Genomic DNA, 18,472 nt, shown 5'->3' with positions numbered 1-18,472 from the left:
ATAGCGGTTCTTCCCCCGATACCCGCCCTTCCACCCCCAAACCATCCCACCTCCTACCCCCTCTCCCACTCCATTCTTCATTAAGATTCATTTTTAATTATCTTTATATACAGAAGATCAACTCTATACTAAGTGAAGATTTCAACAGTTTGCACCCACACAGACACACAAAGTATAAAGTACTGTTTGAAGACTAGTTCTACTGTTAATTCTCACAGTACAGCACATTAAGGACAGAGGTCCTACATGGGGAGTGCACAGTGACTCCTGTTGTCGATTTAACAACTGACACTCTTATTTATGACATCAGTGATCACCCGAGGCTCTTGTCATGAGCTCCCAAGACTATGGAAGCCTCTTGAGTTCACAAATTCTGACATCATTTCAACAAGGCCATAATCGAAGTGGAAGTTCTCTCCTTTCTTCAGAGAAAGGTACCTCCTTTGACGGTCCCTTTCCGCTGGGATCTCACTCACAGGGATCTTTCATGTAGGTCATTTTTGGCCACAGTGTCTTGGTTTTCCATGCCTGAAATGCTCTCATGGGCTTTTCAGCCAGATCTGAATGCCTTAAGGGCTGATTCTGAGACCAGAGTGCTGTTGAGGGCATTTGTCATTCTATGAGTCTGCTGCGTGGCCTGCTTCCCATGTTGGATCGTTCTCTCTTTTTAATTCTATCAATTATTATTAGCAAACACTTGGTCTTATTTATGTGATCCCTTTGACACTTAATCCTATCTTTATGATCAATTATGAACTTAAACTAACCACATTAACTAGTAAGATGGAATTGGTACTTGCCAACTTAATGGGATTTGGAGTCCCATGGCAAATTTTCAGCTTTAACGTTGGGGGTAAGTCTGAGGGAACATGTGCCGAACTGTATGTCTCCTCCTGATCTTATTCCCACTCTTTTTTTTTTCTTTTTTTTTGACAGGCAGAGTGGACAGTGAGAGAGAGAGACAGAGAGAAAGGTCTTCCTTTGCCGTTGGTTCACCCTCCAATGGCCGCCGCGGCCGGCGCGCTGCGGCTGACGCACTGTGCTGATCCGATGGCAGGAGCCAGGTACTTATCCTGGTCTCCCATGGGGTGCAGGGCCCAAGCACTTGGGCCATCCTCCACTGCACTCCCTGGCCACAGCAGAGAGCTGGCCTGGAAGAGGGGCAACCGGGACAGAATCCGGCGCCCCGACAGGGACTAGAACCCGGTGTACCGGTGCCACAAGGCGGAGGATTAGCCTAGTGAGCTGCAGCGCCGGCCCCCACTCTTATTTTTAACAGAGATCAATTTTCAATTGGATTTAATGTGTTAAGCAAAGAGTTCAACCAATGGTAATACGCAGAAAAAGAAAATACTAAAGAGTAACCCCCAGGTTCTGAGCACAAAACTGCATGCACCACAGGGAGCCAGCACAGGTAAAACCAGATACAGCCCATCGGGGCCAAAGCCTCGAAAGAGAAGCACTAAGCAGCTAGCCTGAACATGAGCAGGCCAGGCCTGAGCTCTCCCCGTCCATCACAGCTACAATGGAGAAGGGCAGAGGGCATCTGGCTCGGCTCTAACCGGAAGCTGCTCAGCACAGCAGAAAGGGTACAAGCATAAGCCTCCCTTCCCGGCCTCCCACGGCAAAGCCCTCACCTGGCAGAGGCAACAGCCCAACACTGCTCATCACAGTGTGGCTCCAGAGCAGATCCGAGCCCAGAAGGGCCCTGTGAGTTTGGCACAAAAAGGAAGCTTCACAAAGCAGCACAAGCAGAGGGTGGGAAGGCCAGGGCCTGAGCCAGCGGTGACCACTGCTTGCAATCAGCAACACCACAACTATGGGGTCGGAAAACGCCCAGCTGTTGCTTTCACCAGTCAGGGGTTGAACCAGACTGAACCGCCGAGACCACGAGCCTTGGGCAAGGGACTTGACCTCCTGGGGTCTCAGACGGCAACAGCCCCCGTCTTCAAGGCAGGCTGGAAGGCTACCACCACCCACCAGCCATCCACGTGAACAAAAGGACCACAGCACAGCAGCACAGGCAGCACCCCGTGCACTGACAACACGCCGGGCACTGTCTACACTGTCCACACTTAAAACTCACTTCAGTCTCACGATAACCCCTCCACAGCAGGTGAGACTTTGGAAAACGCAGGACAGGATGGGAACTAGAGAAGCTGCAGGGGACGGCTCCCCTTCACAGGTGTCCCAGGGACAACAGCAACGGGGGAAGCTGTAGCGAGAGGAAGGTGTGGGGCTCCGTGACCACCTGTGCCCTGGGCTGAGGGCTTCATTGTGCCAACTCTGCACTCATCTCCAGGGCCTTCAAGGTCTTTGGCTGCAGGTGGGAACCTGCCTCCTCCATCTGACTTTCACTGTCACACTGGACGTATTCCAACAGTCTCTGTGCCTGATCAGCAGGTGTCCAGGGAATGAGTGACTCAACAGGACAATCAGCAGAAGCAGGGCGGCCCGGTGCCAGGACTGCCTAGGTGGACCTCAGGGTTCCGAGCGTGCCACCCCCCTCCCCCAGCAGAGGGCCATCTGGAGCTCCTGTGCTCCCAGCCACCTGCAGGGGCTCCCACCTGCAGTCTCCCTCAGCAGACAGGGCGCGCGGGCACCTCTCTATTTCCAGGGCCCGATGGGTGGCCACATCAGGCTGGAGCTGGTGTCACCGGCAGATACTGAACGGCTGGCACGCCGCTCACTGGGCTAACCAGACTGAAATCCCCCTTCAGTTGTTAAGAGGATACCAAGACTTGTAGACACCAGTATCTAGGACTGAAACCGACCAGAAAGAGCTATGTGTCAGTGACAATCTGTCCAATCAGGACAGCTCCCTGGGGGCAGAGGTGGCCAATCACGGCGTCCCCCTCTGCATTCCGACCTTTCGCTCTCCAGTTCCCTGTCCTTTCCTTCTCACGCCGGCAGCTACGCAGTGGCCGAGGCTCTCGTCCCTCCTGCCTCCCCCTTTTTCACCCCTCCGGTCCTTCCACCCACTGTGGCCAGGGGACACTTCCTAAAATACCACTACTCTGCCAGCCTCCTCAAATTTCCACTGAGCCTGTCAAAAATGTCACCGGCTCCATTCTGTCCTGGACTGAGTGCAAACCCAGGTGCCATGCGACTCCCACCCCAGGCTAAGGCAGCTCCCAACTCACGGGCTGACCGTGGCCCTCCCCCTGGCTTCTGTGGGATGCATCTCCTTGTCTGTTCCCCACCCCACCCTCTCTCCTGGGCAAGGTCTTGGGCAGCTTTATGTGCAGCCCCCAAGCTGCCTGGGGACTAGGGGGGTTCCAGGGCTTCCTGGAGGAGGTGGACATGAGCCATGTCTGTGCACAGGTGGCCCTCCCTACATCTTTTCTTGGTCCACTTCCTTCCTGCTGCACTTGACTTTTTGGACACAGGTGGCCTCCGGCTTCCATCGATGTCCCTCACTCTGTGGGATGCAGGATGTGTCAACTAACAAACAGCGCCGCCATCCTCCGTGTGCCAGGCATTTCATCTCTTTCCTGGTGCCCCTGTAAAGGCCAGCCTCACGCCACAGATCAGGAAACACGCTGAGAGAGATTAGGAGCCTCCCCTGAGATCACCTGCTAAGTGGCAAACAGGACTCAACCCAGAGTGCACAGCTCCAAAGCCCACCCCCCGGAGCACCCGGCAAGCCCACCTCTCCTCTCATCTCTCCCCCGTTCACTCATTCGTCTGCTTTTACAAGGTCCTGACCACATGCCAGGCGGCCAGTGCAGGTACACAGCAGCTAGCAGGAGCCAGACAAGGCCTGCCCTCGTGGAGTTGGGACAGTCCTCAGTCTTGTCCCAAGCCTGGAAGAGGCGAAGACCCCTCCAACCACAGGGGTCTCCATCAGCACAGACACGGCATCTGCACCGGGAACCAGTCGTCTGTGAGGAGTAAGGAAGTTCTCCTCTCACCGCACGGCCCAAAGCCATGCAAACCTCCAAGCAGCCACCAGCAGGTGGTGAAAGTGGAGGAAAAAGGCCTAGGTCAGGAGTCAGAACACCGCATTCCTCTGCTTGGTAGCTATGGAGACACTAACCACATGGTGCTCGGCACCCTCCTGTAACATGGAGCTCGGAGTAATAACCATCTACCTAGCGATGTGCCAGCCGCTCTGGGAGCACCTGGCATGTGCCATCTCACTTCACCCTAGCAACCTCATGAGAAGGCTCGGTCAGGCTCCTCATCTGCCCTCTTACACTCCGCTGCCCCTCCTAAGGTTGAACCTTCCCAGCTGGGTCACTACAAGGAGGATTCAGTGGGCTAAAGCTTCTAACAGAATGCATGGCACATGGCTAGTGCCCCACAAACCCATAAACCTTATCTCCAAGTCCTTACACTGAAGCGTTAACCTATAAAAGCCTAGTCTGGGGGCCAGCACTGTGGCGTAGCAGGTTAAAGCCACCACCTGCAGTGCTGGCATCCCGTATGGGTGCCGGTTCTGGTCCTGCTCCACTTCTGATCCAGCTCTCTGCTGTGGCCTGGGAAAGTAGAAGATGACCCAAGTCCTTGGGCCCCTGCACCTGCGTGGGAGACCTGGAAGAAGCTCCTGGCTCCTGGCTTCATATCAGCACAGCTCTGGCTGTTGCGGCCTCTGCCTCTGCCTCTCTGTAACTCTTTCAAATAAAGAAATAAATTAAAAAAAAAAAAAAAAGTCTAGTGTGAAATGGCACTGCTCCAGGTGGTGGCACCTTCGGGCTTCTACACCCCACCCTTCCTGGTGGGTCAGCTGCAAAAGCAGGACAAGATCCTGTACTTAGGGCCCTGTGCTCAGTGCCTGAGAAACAGACGGAACGTCCCACACGGAGTCAGGCAGACCCGATCGGAGTCCCAGCCCTGCCATTCACTCCGCTCGTTCAGCCTCCTGAGCTTCCGGTTCCTTGTAAGCAACAGGGGCTGAGCCATGACCTAAGTCCCATTTCTGGATCAAAGTGGAGTCTCAGTCAATGCTAGCCACCCAGGTCAAAGGGCTGGACTTCCACAGCACCCCAAGGCCACCTTCAAGGTGGGAGAGTGCTTCCGTGTGCAGAGGAACGGGTGGCCTGCAGTCACTGCCACAGCCGGGGGGGGGGCACAGAGCAGGCACACCCCAAAGGCCCGGCTCTTCAGTCAGCATGCTTGTGGGTTTACTAAACAGTAACCTGTATGTAACAGAGACGCCCTGTGAGAGGGGGCTAAGAGTGCATCCTCCCCGTGAGCGCCAGAGCAGACACTTCACACACACACCCCCCTCGAGCCTCAGATACCCCCTTGCTGCCTCTGTATGTACCCAACAGGCCACCTGGGAAGCAGGATTCCGAGAGGTAAGGGTTATCTGCCTTGCCTACTTCCCTGTGCTAACCCACCCTCCACTGTGCTCTCCTACCGCCCCAGACAATGTAAAAGTATAGGCCTATAAACGTGAATATCTGTTTTCAAAGTCACAGCTTATCAGCATCAGCTCCTTAACCCCAAGCACTGATTGTTACTTTTTGCAAGCACTGCCCCAAAGAGGCTCTCTGGGTTGAAGTGCACAGGGCTGTGTCCCCTCCCCCTCCGGAGTGGGAGCTGAACTAGCTATCCTCCCACCCCAGAAGACCAGGCCCCACCCCTCACAGTCAACCCTACTGCTTTACCTGGAACAACATGAGGGCCTTCTCCACGGCTCCCGGCAGGCAAAACCACCCGGAAGCTGGAGCAACAAACACGAGGCGGCCTCCCCAGGTCCCTGCGCTGCCCCTGCCCCGCCGTCCAGCACCCGGGACTCTAAATGGGGCTCTGGAAGGCGGAAAGCACTTACATAGGGGTACCGCTACTATCTGCAGAGGGAACCCAAATAATGCCGCTGGCCTACTGGGGAGAAAAGTGATGCCAACGAAAATCTTGCAACTCCAAAGCCAAATGCACGTCCAAGCCTCACGCTGTTGCCTCCCCACGGCTAACAGATGCAGCTATCTGCATTTCAACCTGCTGAAGGGGCCGGTGCTGGGGCACAGCAGGCTGAGTTTGAGTCCCTGCTGCTCTGCTTCCAATCCAGCTCCCTACCAATGCTCCTGATGGGGATGGCCGAGGTGCCTGAGCCCTGCCACCACGTGGGAGACCAGGACGGAGCCAGCCCTGGTTACTGCAGCCATTTGGGGAGCGAACCAGTGGATGGACGATCTCCATCCGTCTTTCTCTCTATTATTCTGTCTTTCAAATAAATATTTTTTAAAAACTTACTGTAAGACACCACAGTGATCACTTCTCTTACCTATGATGCAGCCGCACACGCCACCTCTTTTGTCTGAGCCCAACAGTCTATGCCAGCTCATCAGAGTATTCAAACAGGAGATAAACTTGACAAATATGTAGTCAGAAATTACTTACAAGCCTAGGGGATACCAGATACAAAGTTACTGACAGGACAGGTATGAAGTCCCAGTGGCTAAGTTCATGGCCGTAGACATATCCCCAAAGCCTTCCCGCCTTCAGTGCCAGACGCTGTTCTACGCCCTAGGGATACAGCCCTGCCCTTGGCACTCAGCGCTGAGAAACCCCTGCTCGTGATGCTGGCATCCCATGGTGCAGCACTGGTTCTAGCCCAGCTGCTCAGCTTCCGATCCAGCTCCCTGCTAACACACCTGGCAGAGCAGCAGAGCACGACACAAGCACCTGGGCCCCTGCCACGCACGTGGGACATCCAGATTGAGCACCTGGCTCCTGGCTTTGGCCTGTTGCAGCCATTTGGAGAGCAAACCAGTGGATGGAAGATCTCTCTCTGTCCTCCCTCTAACAAATGTTTTTAAAAATTCATATCCACCGGCCAGCACTGCAGCTCACTAGGCTAATCCTCTGCCTGTGGTACCGGCACCCCAGGTTCTAGTCCTGGTTGGGGCGCTGGTTCTGTCCCAGTTGCTCCTCTTCCAGTCCAGCTCTCTGCTGTGGCCCAAGAGGGCAGTGGAGGATGACCCAAGTGCTTGGGCCCTGCACCCGCATGGGAGACCAGGAGAAGCACCTGGCTCCTGGCTTCAGATCAGTGCAGCACCGGCCGTAGCGGCCATTTGGGGGGTGAACCAACGGAAGGAAGACCTTTCTCTCTCTCTCTCTCACTGTCTAACTCTGCCTGTCAAAAAAAAAAATTATGTCCACCAAGAGCTCATGTCCTGGCCAGTACTAAACAAGCCCGCATACCACACCACCCCTTCACTACCATAGACTCCTGAAGGGTACAGCATGTGACTGGACCACAACGCTCCTCTTCCTTCGCCACTCAAGAATCCCATCAGCATCACGCGAGACTGGTGCAATGGGGGGGAGGGGGGGGTTTTGCCAGATGCACTTCCCCCACAGAGCAGCCCTCCCACAGCCTACTTCACCTCCTGAGCCTTGCCTTCACCTGTGCAGAACGGGGCCAGCGACCCACATGGGCTAAGCCTGGACAGGTGACGCACACAGCAGTGAGTGGCAGACAGGCCATTTTTCCCAGCCCTTCCGTGGTTTCGGACTGCTCAAGTGACAGCAGAGAACGGGGCTCTGGAGAGGCCCTGGGAGTCCCTGCCGCCCTGTGCACTGAGCCCCACCTGGCCACTCCACCCATCCTGCCCTGTGCCTGCCCTGAGAGCACACTTTCAAAACTGAGTGCAAAGCACTCACCCAGAACTGTGCTGCACAAGTCCTCCACCCAGGCCTGGAGCCGGTCCCACCCCTCAAACAGCCAGCTTTCAGCCAAAGCTAATGGCCCCAAAAGCATTAAGAAAGACACAGCCCACGTTTCCAATCAATACACAGGAAAACACCAAGACAAAACTCGGTCGCCCTAGCTAGCAGCAACCCAGCACCATGAAACAAGGGACCAGGATCCTCCAAGCCCTCTGAGGCCCAAAGTCCACAGACACACACAGGCCTGTGCTGGATGGGAAGCGCCCACACCTGGCCAGGTGCAGCGGGCAGGGGTCCTCGCCCTTCAACCCAGGCGCCCCGCCTGCCCTGCAGAAGGTTCCAAAGCCGACAAGGGGCAGGCTTAACTGTGGGGGCCTCTCTGAAACCGCAGGCTCCTCCAAATGCCAGGACACACAGCCCCGGCGGGCCGGCTCACCTGATCCGACAAGCCTCCATAGTCCGCAGTTCCAACCCTCACCAGCTGACAGTTCAGGGGGAACGGGAGGCTGCGCCTGCTGGGATGCATCGTGTCCAGGCCATGTGTGGGGCGCAGGCCGGGCGGCACCCCAGGGCTGGGCCGGCCTCACAAGGGCGATTGTGCGTTCACCCCGCCCTGTCGGCTCCCCCTCGCCCGACGCTGAGCCCACTCGGCCCCGCACGCTCGCCCGGCGGCACGGGCCCTGACCCGCCTTCCGGGCACACGGGTGCCCCTTTCCCCCGCTCGCTCAGGAGGCCTCCCCCAGACGAGGCTACCCTCAGGGCTGAGAGGGCTCGGCACCAGGACCACCCCTCCCCGGCCCGGGGGCGCCCCAGGTACAGGGCGGGGACGCCGGGGTCGCCGGCAGGGCAGGGAGCAGGGCCCGGGCCGGAGGTCAGGCCGGGGCCGGGGCCGCAGCGGCAGGCGCAGGCTGCGCTGAGAAGTCGGGGGATGTGCGGGTCGGGGGCGAAGAGACCCCGGAAGAGAAGATTCGGGCAGGGTCCGTGGAGGAGGAGTCGGCGGGGTCCAGACCGAGGCCACAGAGTTTGGGGGGAGGGGGCCTAGCCTGGGAGCCACGGCGGCCTGGCCAGGCCCGGGCCGCGGGCACCTGGACCAGGAGGACGGGGGCACGCCTAGGTGACCGCAGGTGGTGCCCGGCCGGGTCCCGGGGAACGGAGGGTCTCGCCCGGGCTCTGGGGGTTAGCCGGGCCTAGGCGCAGAGGGGGGCTCCAGCCTGCGTCCAGGCGGGGCGGGAGGGGGCGACGGGGTCATCGCCCCGCCTGGCCCCCCGCGCCCTCGGCCCCTCCCGAGCGCCGAGGGGTGGGGTCCACCTAGGGTCCGGGACCCCGCCCCTCCCCCACCCCGGGAACCCATCCTCCTTCGGGCCAGGGGCTGGCGGGGGGAGGGGCGCGCGAGCTCCGGGAGGCGGGGGAGGCGGGCGGGGGTATGCGTGTGCGTGGGGGGGTCTTTACCATGGCGGCGGCGGCGGCGGTCCCGGTCCCGGCGTCTGTGGCTCTCCCCCCCGCAGCAGGGCCCTGCGCTTCCACTTCCCCGGGTGCCCAGGAGTGAACATCCGGGTCAGCGCCCCCCTCCCCCCGCGCCGGGCCGCCGCCACCTTCCTTCCCCGCCCCGGCCGGGCCCGGGCCCGCCCCCCACGCCGCCAGCGCCCGGCCAATGAGCGCGCGGGGCCGCGGCGATCGCCAAGTATGGAGCGCGGCGCGGGGGGCGGGGCTCCGGATAGGGACGCGGGGGCGGGGCCCGGCGCGGGCGGGGCGCGGCGGCCGGGGGCTTCCGGGGGCTTCTCCCCGCTCGCGCGCCGGGCCGCGGGCTCTGAGGCTGCAGGAGCAGCCGCGGCGCTGGAGGGGCCGTGCCCACAGACGCGCACCGGCTGGGGGTGCGGAGGGCGCCGCGTGGGCCCCACCCGGCGCGCGCGCGGGGTCCTGCGGCGGACCCGGGCCTGGGGGGCTCGGCGCCTGCCGCGTGCGGTGGGACCCTGCGCCTGAGCCTGGGTCTAGCGGTACCGCTCCCCGGGCCGTCCCGTCTCTTGAGCACCTCCTGTCATGCCAGGCCTCGCTTTAGCACCGCGAGGTGACAGGTGAATAGAAGACCCTGCCCCCCTGGCTACCTGTGACAGGTTGGTCGTGCACCGCACAGGTAAAGAGATGAGCACACTGGACTCCGCAAACGGTGGGACTCGGGATGCAGCCCGTTGGTCCAGGGGGAGCTGCGAAGTGGCTCAGGGCCTCTGCCTCTCTGTCTGCAGATACCTGCTGTCGGCCCAGGAGGTGGGAGACCGGGGGTGCCGGGCCTGCTGGCAGCATCCGCCCTGCCTGGCTTGCTCTCTCTGGCTGGAATTAGGTAGTAACCGGTGGGCCATTGACAAGCATTGTTGCTGTGAACCAGGCCCTGTCCAAGGCCCGCTCTGCACACAACCGGTGGCCAAGTAAAAGCTTGCCCAGGTAACCTGTGGCACACAACGCGGCAGGTCAGCCCCATGAGAGTGTCACAGACCTGTAGGACAGGATCAGAGACGGGCGTGCCCCTAGGAACTCTCGCTGAGTAAATATTTATTGGCTCCCAGCTCCGTGCCAGGCTCTGAGAAGCCGTGAGCAAAATAGCCAGTGTTGGCCGGGAGAGAGTCAACTGCCAACATCAATGTTCAAAAAGTTGGTGGGGAAGATGGAATTTAAAGATGACTTTGGGGCTGGCGTTCTGGCCCCGTGGGTTAAGCCGCTGTTTGAGATGCCTGCACAGCCCTCGGCGTGCCTGGTTTGAGTCTTGGCTGCTCCGCTCCGGATCCAGCTTCCTGCCGATTCCTCCTGGGAAGCCCCAAATGATGACCCGAGTGCCTGGGCCCCTGCCGCCCACGTGGGAGACCCAGAGGGAGAGATGGACTCCTGGGCTCAGCCTGGCCGAGCCCTGCCTGTTGTGGGCATTTGGAGAATGAACCGTTGGATGGAAGATCTGTTTATCTTGCTTTACCTTTCAAGTTGATTAAAAAAAAAAAAGTGTTTGATGAGAAAGATAAGCTTTTAGGGGGTGGTGTTTGGTTCGGCAGTGCCTGCATCCCATACTGGAGTGCCTGGGATCCAGTCCCAACTCTGCTTTCCATCCAGCTTCCTCCTGGATGTTCCCTGTGGGAATCTGGGCTCCCAGCCCCAGCCCCAACCGTGGCAGTTGCAGGCATTTGGGAGTGAACTAGCAGGCGGATGAAAGAGGATTTCTTGCTCTTGTACTCTCACTTTGCCTTTCAAAGAAACTTTTTTTTTTAAAGATCTGTTTGAAAGGCAGAGTTACAGAGAGAGAGAGAGAGGTCTTCCATCCACAGGTTCACTCCCCAAATGGCCGCAATGGCTGGAGCTACGCTGATCCAAAGCTGGGAGCCAGGAGCTTCTTCCAGGTCTCCCACATGGGTGCAGGTGCCCAAGCACTTGGGCCATCTTTTACTGCTTTCCCAGGCCACAGCAGAGAGCTGGATGGGAAGTGGAGCAGCCAGGACTTGAACTGGCACCCATATGGGATGCCAGCACTGCAGGTGGCAGCTTTACCCAAATAAACTTTTTTTTTGCTATTTTGCCTTAAAAAGGTAAGTGTATAATGCATGCATAGCTTTTTGGTAATAGGCGCTCTCCATGAATTGAGCAGGCCTCTCACAGTGTTGGGAGAGGTGTGAAGAAGAGCGAGAGGGAGGGGGCGTGCAGCAGGCTAGCAAAGCGTAGCAGCGATTCGGTGGGTGCTCAGGGAACTTGACTCTGCGAGTAACATCTCACCAGACAGCGGGAGAGGAGGAGCGAGCGAGCCCGCGGGCAGCACAGGCACAGGGAACAGCAAGGACAGGGATTCTGCCTTTCGATTGCGACTTGGCTGCATGTTCAGGGAAGCAAGAGGCCAACGGGGCTGACCTGGGTTGAGTTTGAGTGTGTGCAGTGCAGTGACGTGGTCTGACCTGGGCTCTAAAGTCATCCTGAGGGCGGCCGGCACTGTGGTACAGCAGGTAAAGCTTCCGCTTGCAGTGCCGGCATTCCATATGGACACCGGTTCGCGTCTCAGCTGCTCCACCTCCTAGCCAGCTCACTGCTAATGCACCTGGGAAAGCAGCAGAAGATGGCCCAAGTGCGTGGACTCCTGTACCAGCGTGGGAGACCTGGAAGAACTTCCAGCTTGGCCCAGCCCCGGCCATTGCAGCCATTTGGGGAGTGAACCAGCAGATGGAAGACCTCTCGCTCTCTGTCTCTCCTACTCTTTCAATAAGTAAATCTTAAAATACAAAACTCACTGATGCAGCCATGGTGAAGAGACCCCTTGGGATGCCCACATCCCGTACCAGAGAACCTGCATTCCAGTCCCAGCTCTGCTGCTAATCCCAGCTTCCTGCTGTGCACACCCTGGCAGGCAGCAGGTGACAGCTGGAGCACTTAGGTCCCTGCCACCCACATGCGAGACCAGGCATGAGTCTGGGCTTCTAGCTTTGGCCTACTGCTGTGGGCATTGGGCAGTGAAAGAGCAAATGGAAGATAATTCTTCCTCCACCCCCTGCCTTTCAAATAAATTAAAAATAATAATTAAAAAAAAATAAAAAGCAGTGATGGGGCTGGCATTGTGGCATAGCAGATAAAGTCACTGCCTATGACACTGGCATCAAGTCCTGGCTTCTCCACTTCCAATCCAACTCCCTGCTAACAGCCTAGGAAAAGCAGCAGAAGATGACCTGAGTGTTTGAGGCCCTGCCACCCACTTGGGAGAACAGGAAGAAGCTCCTGGCTTCTGGCTTCGGATTGGTCCAGCCCCAGCCTCATGGCCACCTAGGGAGCAAACCAGAAGACGGAAGGTTTCTCTCTCCTTCCCTTCTTCCATCTCTCTCTTTCAAAAATAAATAAATCTTAAAAAAAAGAAAGGCACCGAGTATGATATTAAAACTGTTAGCTTGATCAATAGTGGGAGGATTTGCCATTTTAAAATTATTTAAAAGGCAAAGTGACAGAGGCGGGCACCAACATCCCATATGGGTGTCGGTTTGTGTCCTGACTGCTCCTCTTCCTATCCAGCTCTCTGCCTGTGGCCTGGGATGATGGTCCAAGTGCTTGGGCCCTTGCACCCATGTGGGAGGCCAGGAAGTAGCTCCTTGCTCCTGGCTTCGGGTCGGCCCAGCTCCAGATGTTGCAGGCACTTGGGGAATGAACCAACAGATGGACGACCTCTGTCTCCCTCTAATTCTGTCTCTCAAATAAAAAAATAAGTTTTTTTTTGTTTTTTTTTTTTTTTTTTTTTTTAAGAAAAGCAGAATGACATAGGGAGAAAGGAAGAGTGAGAGAGTGAAAGAGATCTTCAATGGCCACAACAGTCAGGCCTGGGCCAGGCCCAAGCCAGGAGTCAGGAACTCCATCCAGGTCTCCCACATGGCTGGTGGGGGTCCGTGTACTTGGGCATCTTCCACTGCTTACCTGGGTACATTAGCAGGGAGCTGAATTGGAAACAGAGCAGCCGGAAGTCACTGACAATGGGATGTCAGCATTGCCGGTGAAGGCTTAACCACAATGCCCACCCCAAGTTGCCTTGTATTGCATTGGGCAAGTTTGCAGCAGAAACAGGGTTTTCTGGGGCGGGGGGGGGGGGGGGCAGTAGGAATCAATTGGGTGCAAATTCTGTTTGAGATGCTAATGGACAAGGAAACTGAAGTTTGGAGTTAAAAGTGAGAACTGGTGACAGACTTACAAGAATGCCAGCTAGTAAATGGTATTTAAAAACACGAGTTAGCTGGCTGAACTTACTCAGGGGTGAGCGTAGAGAAGATAAAGAGGAACCAGCAAGAAGCTGAGAAGGACTTACTGGAAGCAGGAAGGGGAAGAGATGGTGGTGTCCCCCAGGGGTTAAGAGCAGGAGGGAAAGTTAGGAAAAGGGTGCATTTTTATCTCTGGCGAAATCTACACCCTGACACCCTCCTAGGCTCTAGCCCCCACCGCCATTGCTGGAAGCCAGGGGCCACAGGGCCCAACCACCGGTGCCAAGCTCCACCCCCCCCCACAATGGGATTCGCTGCTCCTGCTTCCTGCCCACCCTCCAGCAAGGTTTTAAAAGGACCTGTTCCTGAACACATGGCCCTCTCTCACTCCCCTCTCTCCTCTCTCTCTCTTATTCTCTCTTTTTCCTTCCTCGCCCCTTCCCTTCGGCCTGCTGGGTTTTCTCCAATAAACCCTTACTCTGGTGTTTGGTGTGTTTTGTGGCGATCTTACAGGAAAAGTTTTCTAAGTAGGTGACACTTGAACCAGCCACTGGAAGAATATGAGACTGAAAGGAGGTGTTGGGCCCGGCATTGTGGCACAGCGGGTTAGGTCATCGTCTGTGACACTGGTCTCCCATACCAGAGCGCTAGTGGGAGTCCCAGCTGCGCCATTTCTCATTCAGCACGCAGTGAATGGGCCTGGGAGGGAGTTCCAAGGCTCCTGCCTTCAGCCTGGTCCAGCCCTGGGCCGTTGTAACCATTTGGGGAGTGAACCAGCAGACTCTCTCTCAGCTTCCCCACTCTCAACCTGTCACATAAATAAATCAGTCTTAAAGAACAAAAAAGCTCTGTGGTTCAAAGTGCATTAACTCAGCTTTCTCACATCACTGTAACCCTTTGAGGCCAGTACCATTATTCCGTTTCACAGTTGAAAGGACTAAGGCACAGAGGGATTAAGAAACTTGCCCAAGATTGTGTAACTGATGAGCACAAAGCTAGGCAGTCTGGGCTGACAGCCCGCACTTCCCTCCCTCCTCAAACCCTGTGCAGGAAGGCCGGCACTGTGGCACAGCAGGTTAAAGCCCTGGTCTGAAGCGCCGGCATCCTATGTGAGTGCTGGTTCGAGTCCCAGCTGCTCCACTTCCCATCCAGCTCTCTGCTATGGCCTGGGCCTTGGGCCCCTGCATCTATGTGGGAGACCTGGAAGAAGCTCCTGGCTCCTGGTTTTGGATCAGCACAGCTCCGGCCATTCCTGCCAATTGGAGGAGTGAAACAGCAGATGGAGTCCTCTCTCTCTCTCTTTTTTTTTTTTTTTAATTTTCTGGACAGAGTGGACAGTGAGAGAGACAGAGAGAAAGGTCTTCCTTTTTCTGTTGGTTCACCCCCCAATGGCCGCTGCAGCTGGCTTGCTGCCACCAGCGCACCACGCTGATCCGAAGCCAGGAGCCAGGTGCTTCTCCTGGTCTCCCATGGGGTGCAGGGCCCAAGCACTTGGGCCATCCTCCACTGCCCTCCTGGGCCACAGCAGAGAGCTGGCCTGGAAGAGGGGCAACGGGGACATAATCCGGCACCCCAACGGGGACTAGAACCCGGTGTGCCAGCACCACAGGCAGAGGATTAGCCTAGTGAGCTGCGGCACTGGCCTCTCCCTCTCTTTCTCTTTCTCTCTCCTCTCTCTGTGTAACTCTGACTTGCAAATGAATAAATAAATCTTAAAAAAAAAAAAAAAAAAAACCCTGTGCAGCTTAAGTTGTAATCAGAAGTCGGGGCTGCCCTGCCCCCCTTCTATCCCTGGACCCGTCTCTGCTCGCTTTGTGCACTTGCTACTTTCTTCCTCTACCCACTGGCATCCTCGGCTTGCTGACAGCCCGGTTCCCTCCGCATTCCCACCGATGTTGCTAGGAGGAGGGGCTTGCATTCTGGCGTGGCCCCTGTCCGTCCTTTACTGTGCATCAGCTTCTGTTAACTTACAGATTCTTCTTCACATTCTCCAGTCGCAACCTGATTGGCCACTCCTCTTTGAATGACAGTAGTTTATTGGAAGGTCTCTTGGTCAGAGCCCACCCCTGGACGCAGCCAGTGTTGCTGAGAGCCTGGAGGCTGTGACGCTCGTTGTGGGTAGGCCAGCAAGCACCACAGATATGGTCAGTGTTCTGCCCCCTTGAAGTTCCTGGTGTCATCTCACCCCACCTGCCGCCCCTCCCTTTGACCTCAGGAACCGACCTTCACCTCCCGAACACCCGTCTTTATGACCTCACCACCCATAAACGTAATCCATCAGAAATCACTGATTTCTCATTTGTTGATTTCCGCCCCCAATCAGTGAACTCCCTTCCCCTCTTCCCAGGTGCTCTCTCCATGGTCTCACCTTGGATTTGTTCTCGCTGGTAGTTTTTGCACCATCGGAATGCACACCCAGAGATCTCAAATCTGACTCCCACAAGCATTTCCTCAACCTAATCGAGACCTGCAAACATTTGCAAGCTGATTTTCCCTCGCAGGCTCACATCCTTCCTTATCCAACTAATGAATGGTAGACAGACTTAGTTCCTACAAACGCTCATGACCCCTTCATCTCCCGACCCGTGTTTTTTTCTGTGTCCCCGCCCTAGTGAAGCCCAGGCATTCCCCTACTCTCTGCCCGGGTCAGAGCAGCTGATCACTGCTAGAAATCGAAGCGATTGCTGTCACTTAAAGTTGGTGTCCACGAATTTCAACCAAGCCCTCCATCCTGCCTCCGGGCCCCCCCCCCCGCCCCGCCCTCTGCTGTGCGTGTCCTGCCTTCTCCTCTCCAGAATGTTTTGTCCTCTGCATCCCTCCCTCAAAGCACCTGACCTGCCTCCATACAGCCACCCAGACTCGAGCCCTGACATCTGCCGGTTACCTCTGCACCTTTCCCCCATTCTCTGAGGATTTGTGTTCCCATCAGAGCTACCCCTCCGCTTATGCTCTGGATCCTTCTCTCCTAGTCACCAATTTCTTCCTCTTTGCACATCATTCCCAACAGCTTCAGAAAGCATGGCCCAGGGACAGGCATTTGGCACAGTGGTTAAAGTCCCTGCTTGGAACACCAGTATCCCAGAGTACCTGGTTTGAGTCCCCGCTACTCTGCTTCTGATCCAGCTTCCTGCTGATGCGCACCCTGGAAGGAGCAGGTGATGGCTCAGGTTCCTGCCTAGTTCCTGCCACCCACTGGGAGACCTGGATTGTGTTCCTGGATCCCAACTTTGGCCGCAGCCCTGTCCCAGCTATTATGGGAATTTGGGGAGTGACCAGCAAATGAGAGCACACTCTGTGTGTGTGTGTTTGTGTGTGTGTGTGTATATATATATATACATCTGCCTCTCAAATGAATATTTTTATTTATATATATATATCAAATGAATAAATATTTTATTTATATATATCAAATGAATAAATATTTTTATTTTTATATATATATATATATCTGCCTCTCAAATGAATAAATATTTTTAAAATCCTGGGGTCGCTGTGGATCTTCAGCATGTAGAATAAGTGCTCACTGAAGATATGTAAAATGAAAATAAGAGTATCAGCATCGTAGGATTACTGTGTGATAAATGGACCAAGGATCAATAAGCTATAATGAGGTTGTGGATTTTTTTAATCTATTTGAAAGTCAGAGTTACAAAGAGAGAGGGCTCTTCCATCCGCTGGTTCACTCCCCAAATGGCTGCAATGGCCAGGACTGGGCCAGACCAGAACAAGGATCTTCTTCCAGATCTCCCACGTGGGTGCAAGGGTCCAAGTACTTGGGCCATCCTCTGCTGCTTTCCCAGGCACATTAGCAGGGAGCTGGACCAGAAGTGGAGCAGCCAGGACTCAAACTGGTGCCCAAATGGGATGCTGGTGCCACAGGTGGCAGGTTTACTCACTACAAAACAATGCCAGCCCCAGTGCGGTTTTTTGTTTGTTTGTTTGTTTGTTTGGACAGGCAGAGTTAGACGGTGAGAGAGAGAGATAGGGAGAAAGGTCTTCCTTCCGTTGGTTCAGCCCCCAAATGGCCACCACGGCTGGCGCTGCGCTAATCCGAAGCCAGGAGCCAGGTGCTTCCTCCTGGCTTCCCATGCGGGTGCAGGGCCCAAGCACTTGGGCCATCCTCCACTGCACTCCCGGGCCACAGCAGAGAGCTAGACTGGAAGAGGAGCGACCAGGACAGAATCCAGTGCCCCAACCAGGACTAGAACCTGGGGTGCCGGCGCCAGAGGCGGAGGATTAGCCTAGTGAGCCTCGGTGCGCAGTATTTTTTAACAAGCGCCTTACTGTGTACTGATCACCTGTCAGGGATTGTCTCATAGACTGCTCCCAACAAATCGCTGAGCCTATCTCATTGCCAGTTGCTAGAGGAGAGAAGTGGTGGCACCACTGAAATGAAATGCCGGATAGCAAGTGGCCGAATTTGTCCTCACTTTGGTCTTAGGCTGTTCAGAACCTCCGGACTGAGATCCTATGTAGGAAAGTGCTGGTAGATTGCTAAAGACGAGGCTGCTGCCTCCTTCCGCGTGGATGGCTGCTGACCTCGGCAGGTGCCGGCAGGAGTTCCTGACCTGTGGCGGATGGGAAGGAAGCCGTGAGCCATAGGAGAGCATCCCCAGAGGAAAGCAGCAGCAACCTGAGGCTCTTCCCCAGCTAGCGCAGGACGCATTAAAGCAGAGGTTACCCGGAAGCCGCCAACACGGTTTCCATCCTTCCTCCATCAATTAAGTCCCCGCAGCTGGAACTGTTGGCTTAATAAATGCACAGCTGTCCCAGGGGGCCTGGGGATGGCTGAGCGTCTAAATCACCTGCGATTTAACAGACCTGAGCCTGCTTCCTGAGTGGGGGATCTTCTCGAATTACTAAAGTGGTTTTAGATGTGTGATTGTTTCTTTGGAGATAACAGGAGAACCCTAAACTGAACCATGGTTAAGCCCTCGCTACACTGAATTCCACAGACAACCGTATTTCCTGACCATTCTAACTCTGTATTGAAATGTCAACTAAAGCTTCAACGGGATTCGGTTCAAGAGCCTTTGTTGCCAGGAGTTCCAGGAAGGAAGGAACATCTCGTGGTAAATTTTATCTTCTCCTCCTTTCAGAGGTCACTTCTGGGCCACCTCCCAGGTATACAAACCCCCTCTCTTTCCTCCAACTTG

At 56.0% G+C, this 18,472-nt stretch overlaps 1 protein-coding gene across 4 annotated transcripts in view; it reads right to left on the bottom strand.

Annotated features, from left to right (window-relative positions):
- Nucleotides 1-8,175, bottom strand: part of CAPZB (capping actin protein of muscle Z-line subunit beta) — a 119,207-nt gene extending 111,032 nt beyond the window's left edge. For 2 of the 4 annotated variants that reach the window (XM_051858034.3, XM_089301422.1), the window contains exon 1: nucleotides 8,057-8,161. In XM_051858034.3, the coding sequence (XP_051713994.3) occupies nucleotides 8,057-8,146 (90 nt within the window). In that variant the 5' untranslated portion in view covers nucleotides 8,147-8,161. Of the gene's footprint in view, nucleotides 1-2,086; nucleotides 2,217-8,056 lie in introns of those variants that run through there. The other 2 variants (XM_017346515.4, XM_089301421.1) reach the window with 2 other exon arrangements.
- Between the last annotated feature and the right edge of the window lie 10,297 nt (nucleotides 8,176-18,472).

This window comes from Oryctolagus cuniculus, chromosome 7, assembly GCF_051225735.1.
Source record: "Oryctolagus cuniculus isolate XC-2025 breed Fujian yellow rabbit chromosome 7, ASM5122573v1, whole genome shotgun sequence".
Taxonomy (NCBI): Eukaryota; Metazoa; Chordata; class Mammalia; order Lagomorpha; family Leporidae; genus Oryctolagus; species Oryctolagus cuniculus.
This window is presented reverse-complemented; position numbering and strand designations above follow the sequence as displayed.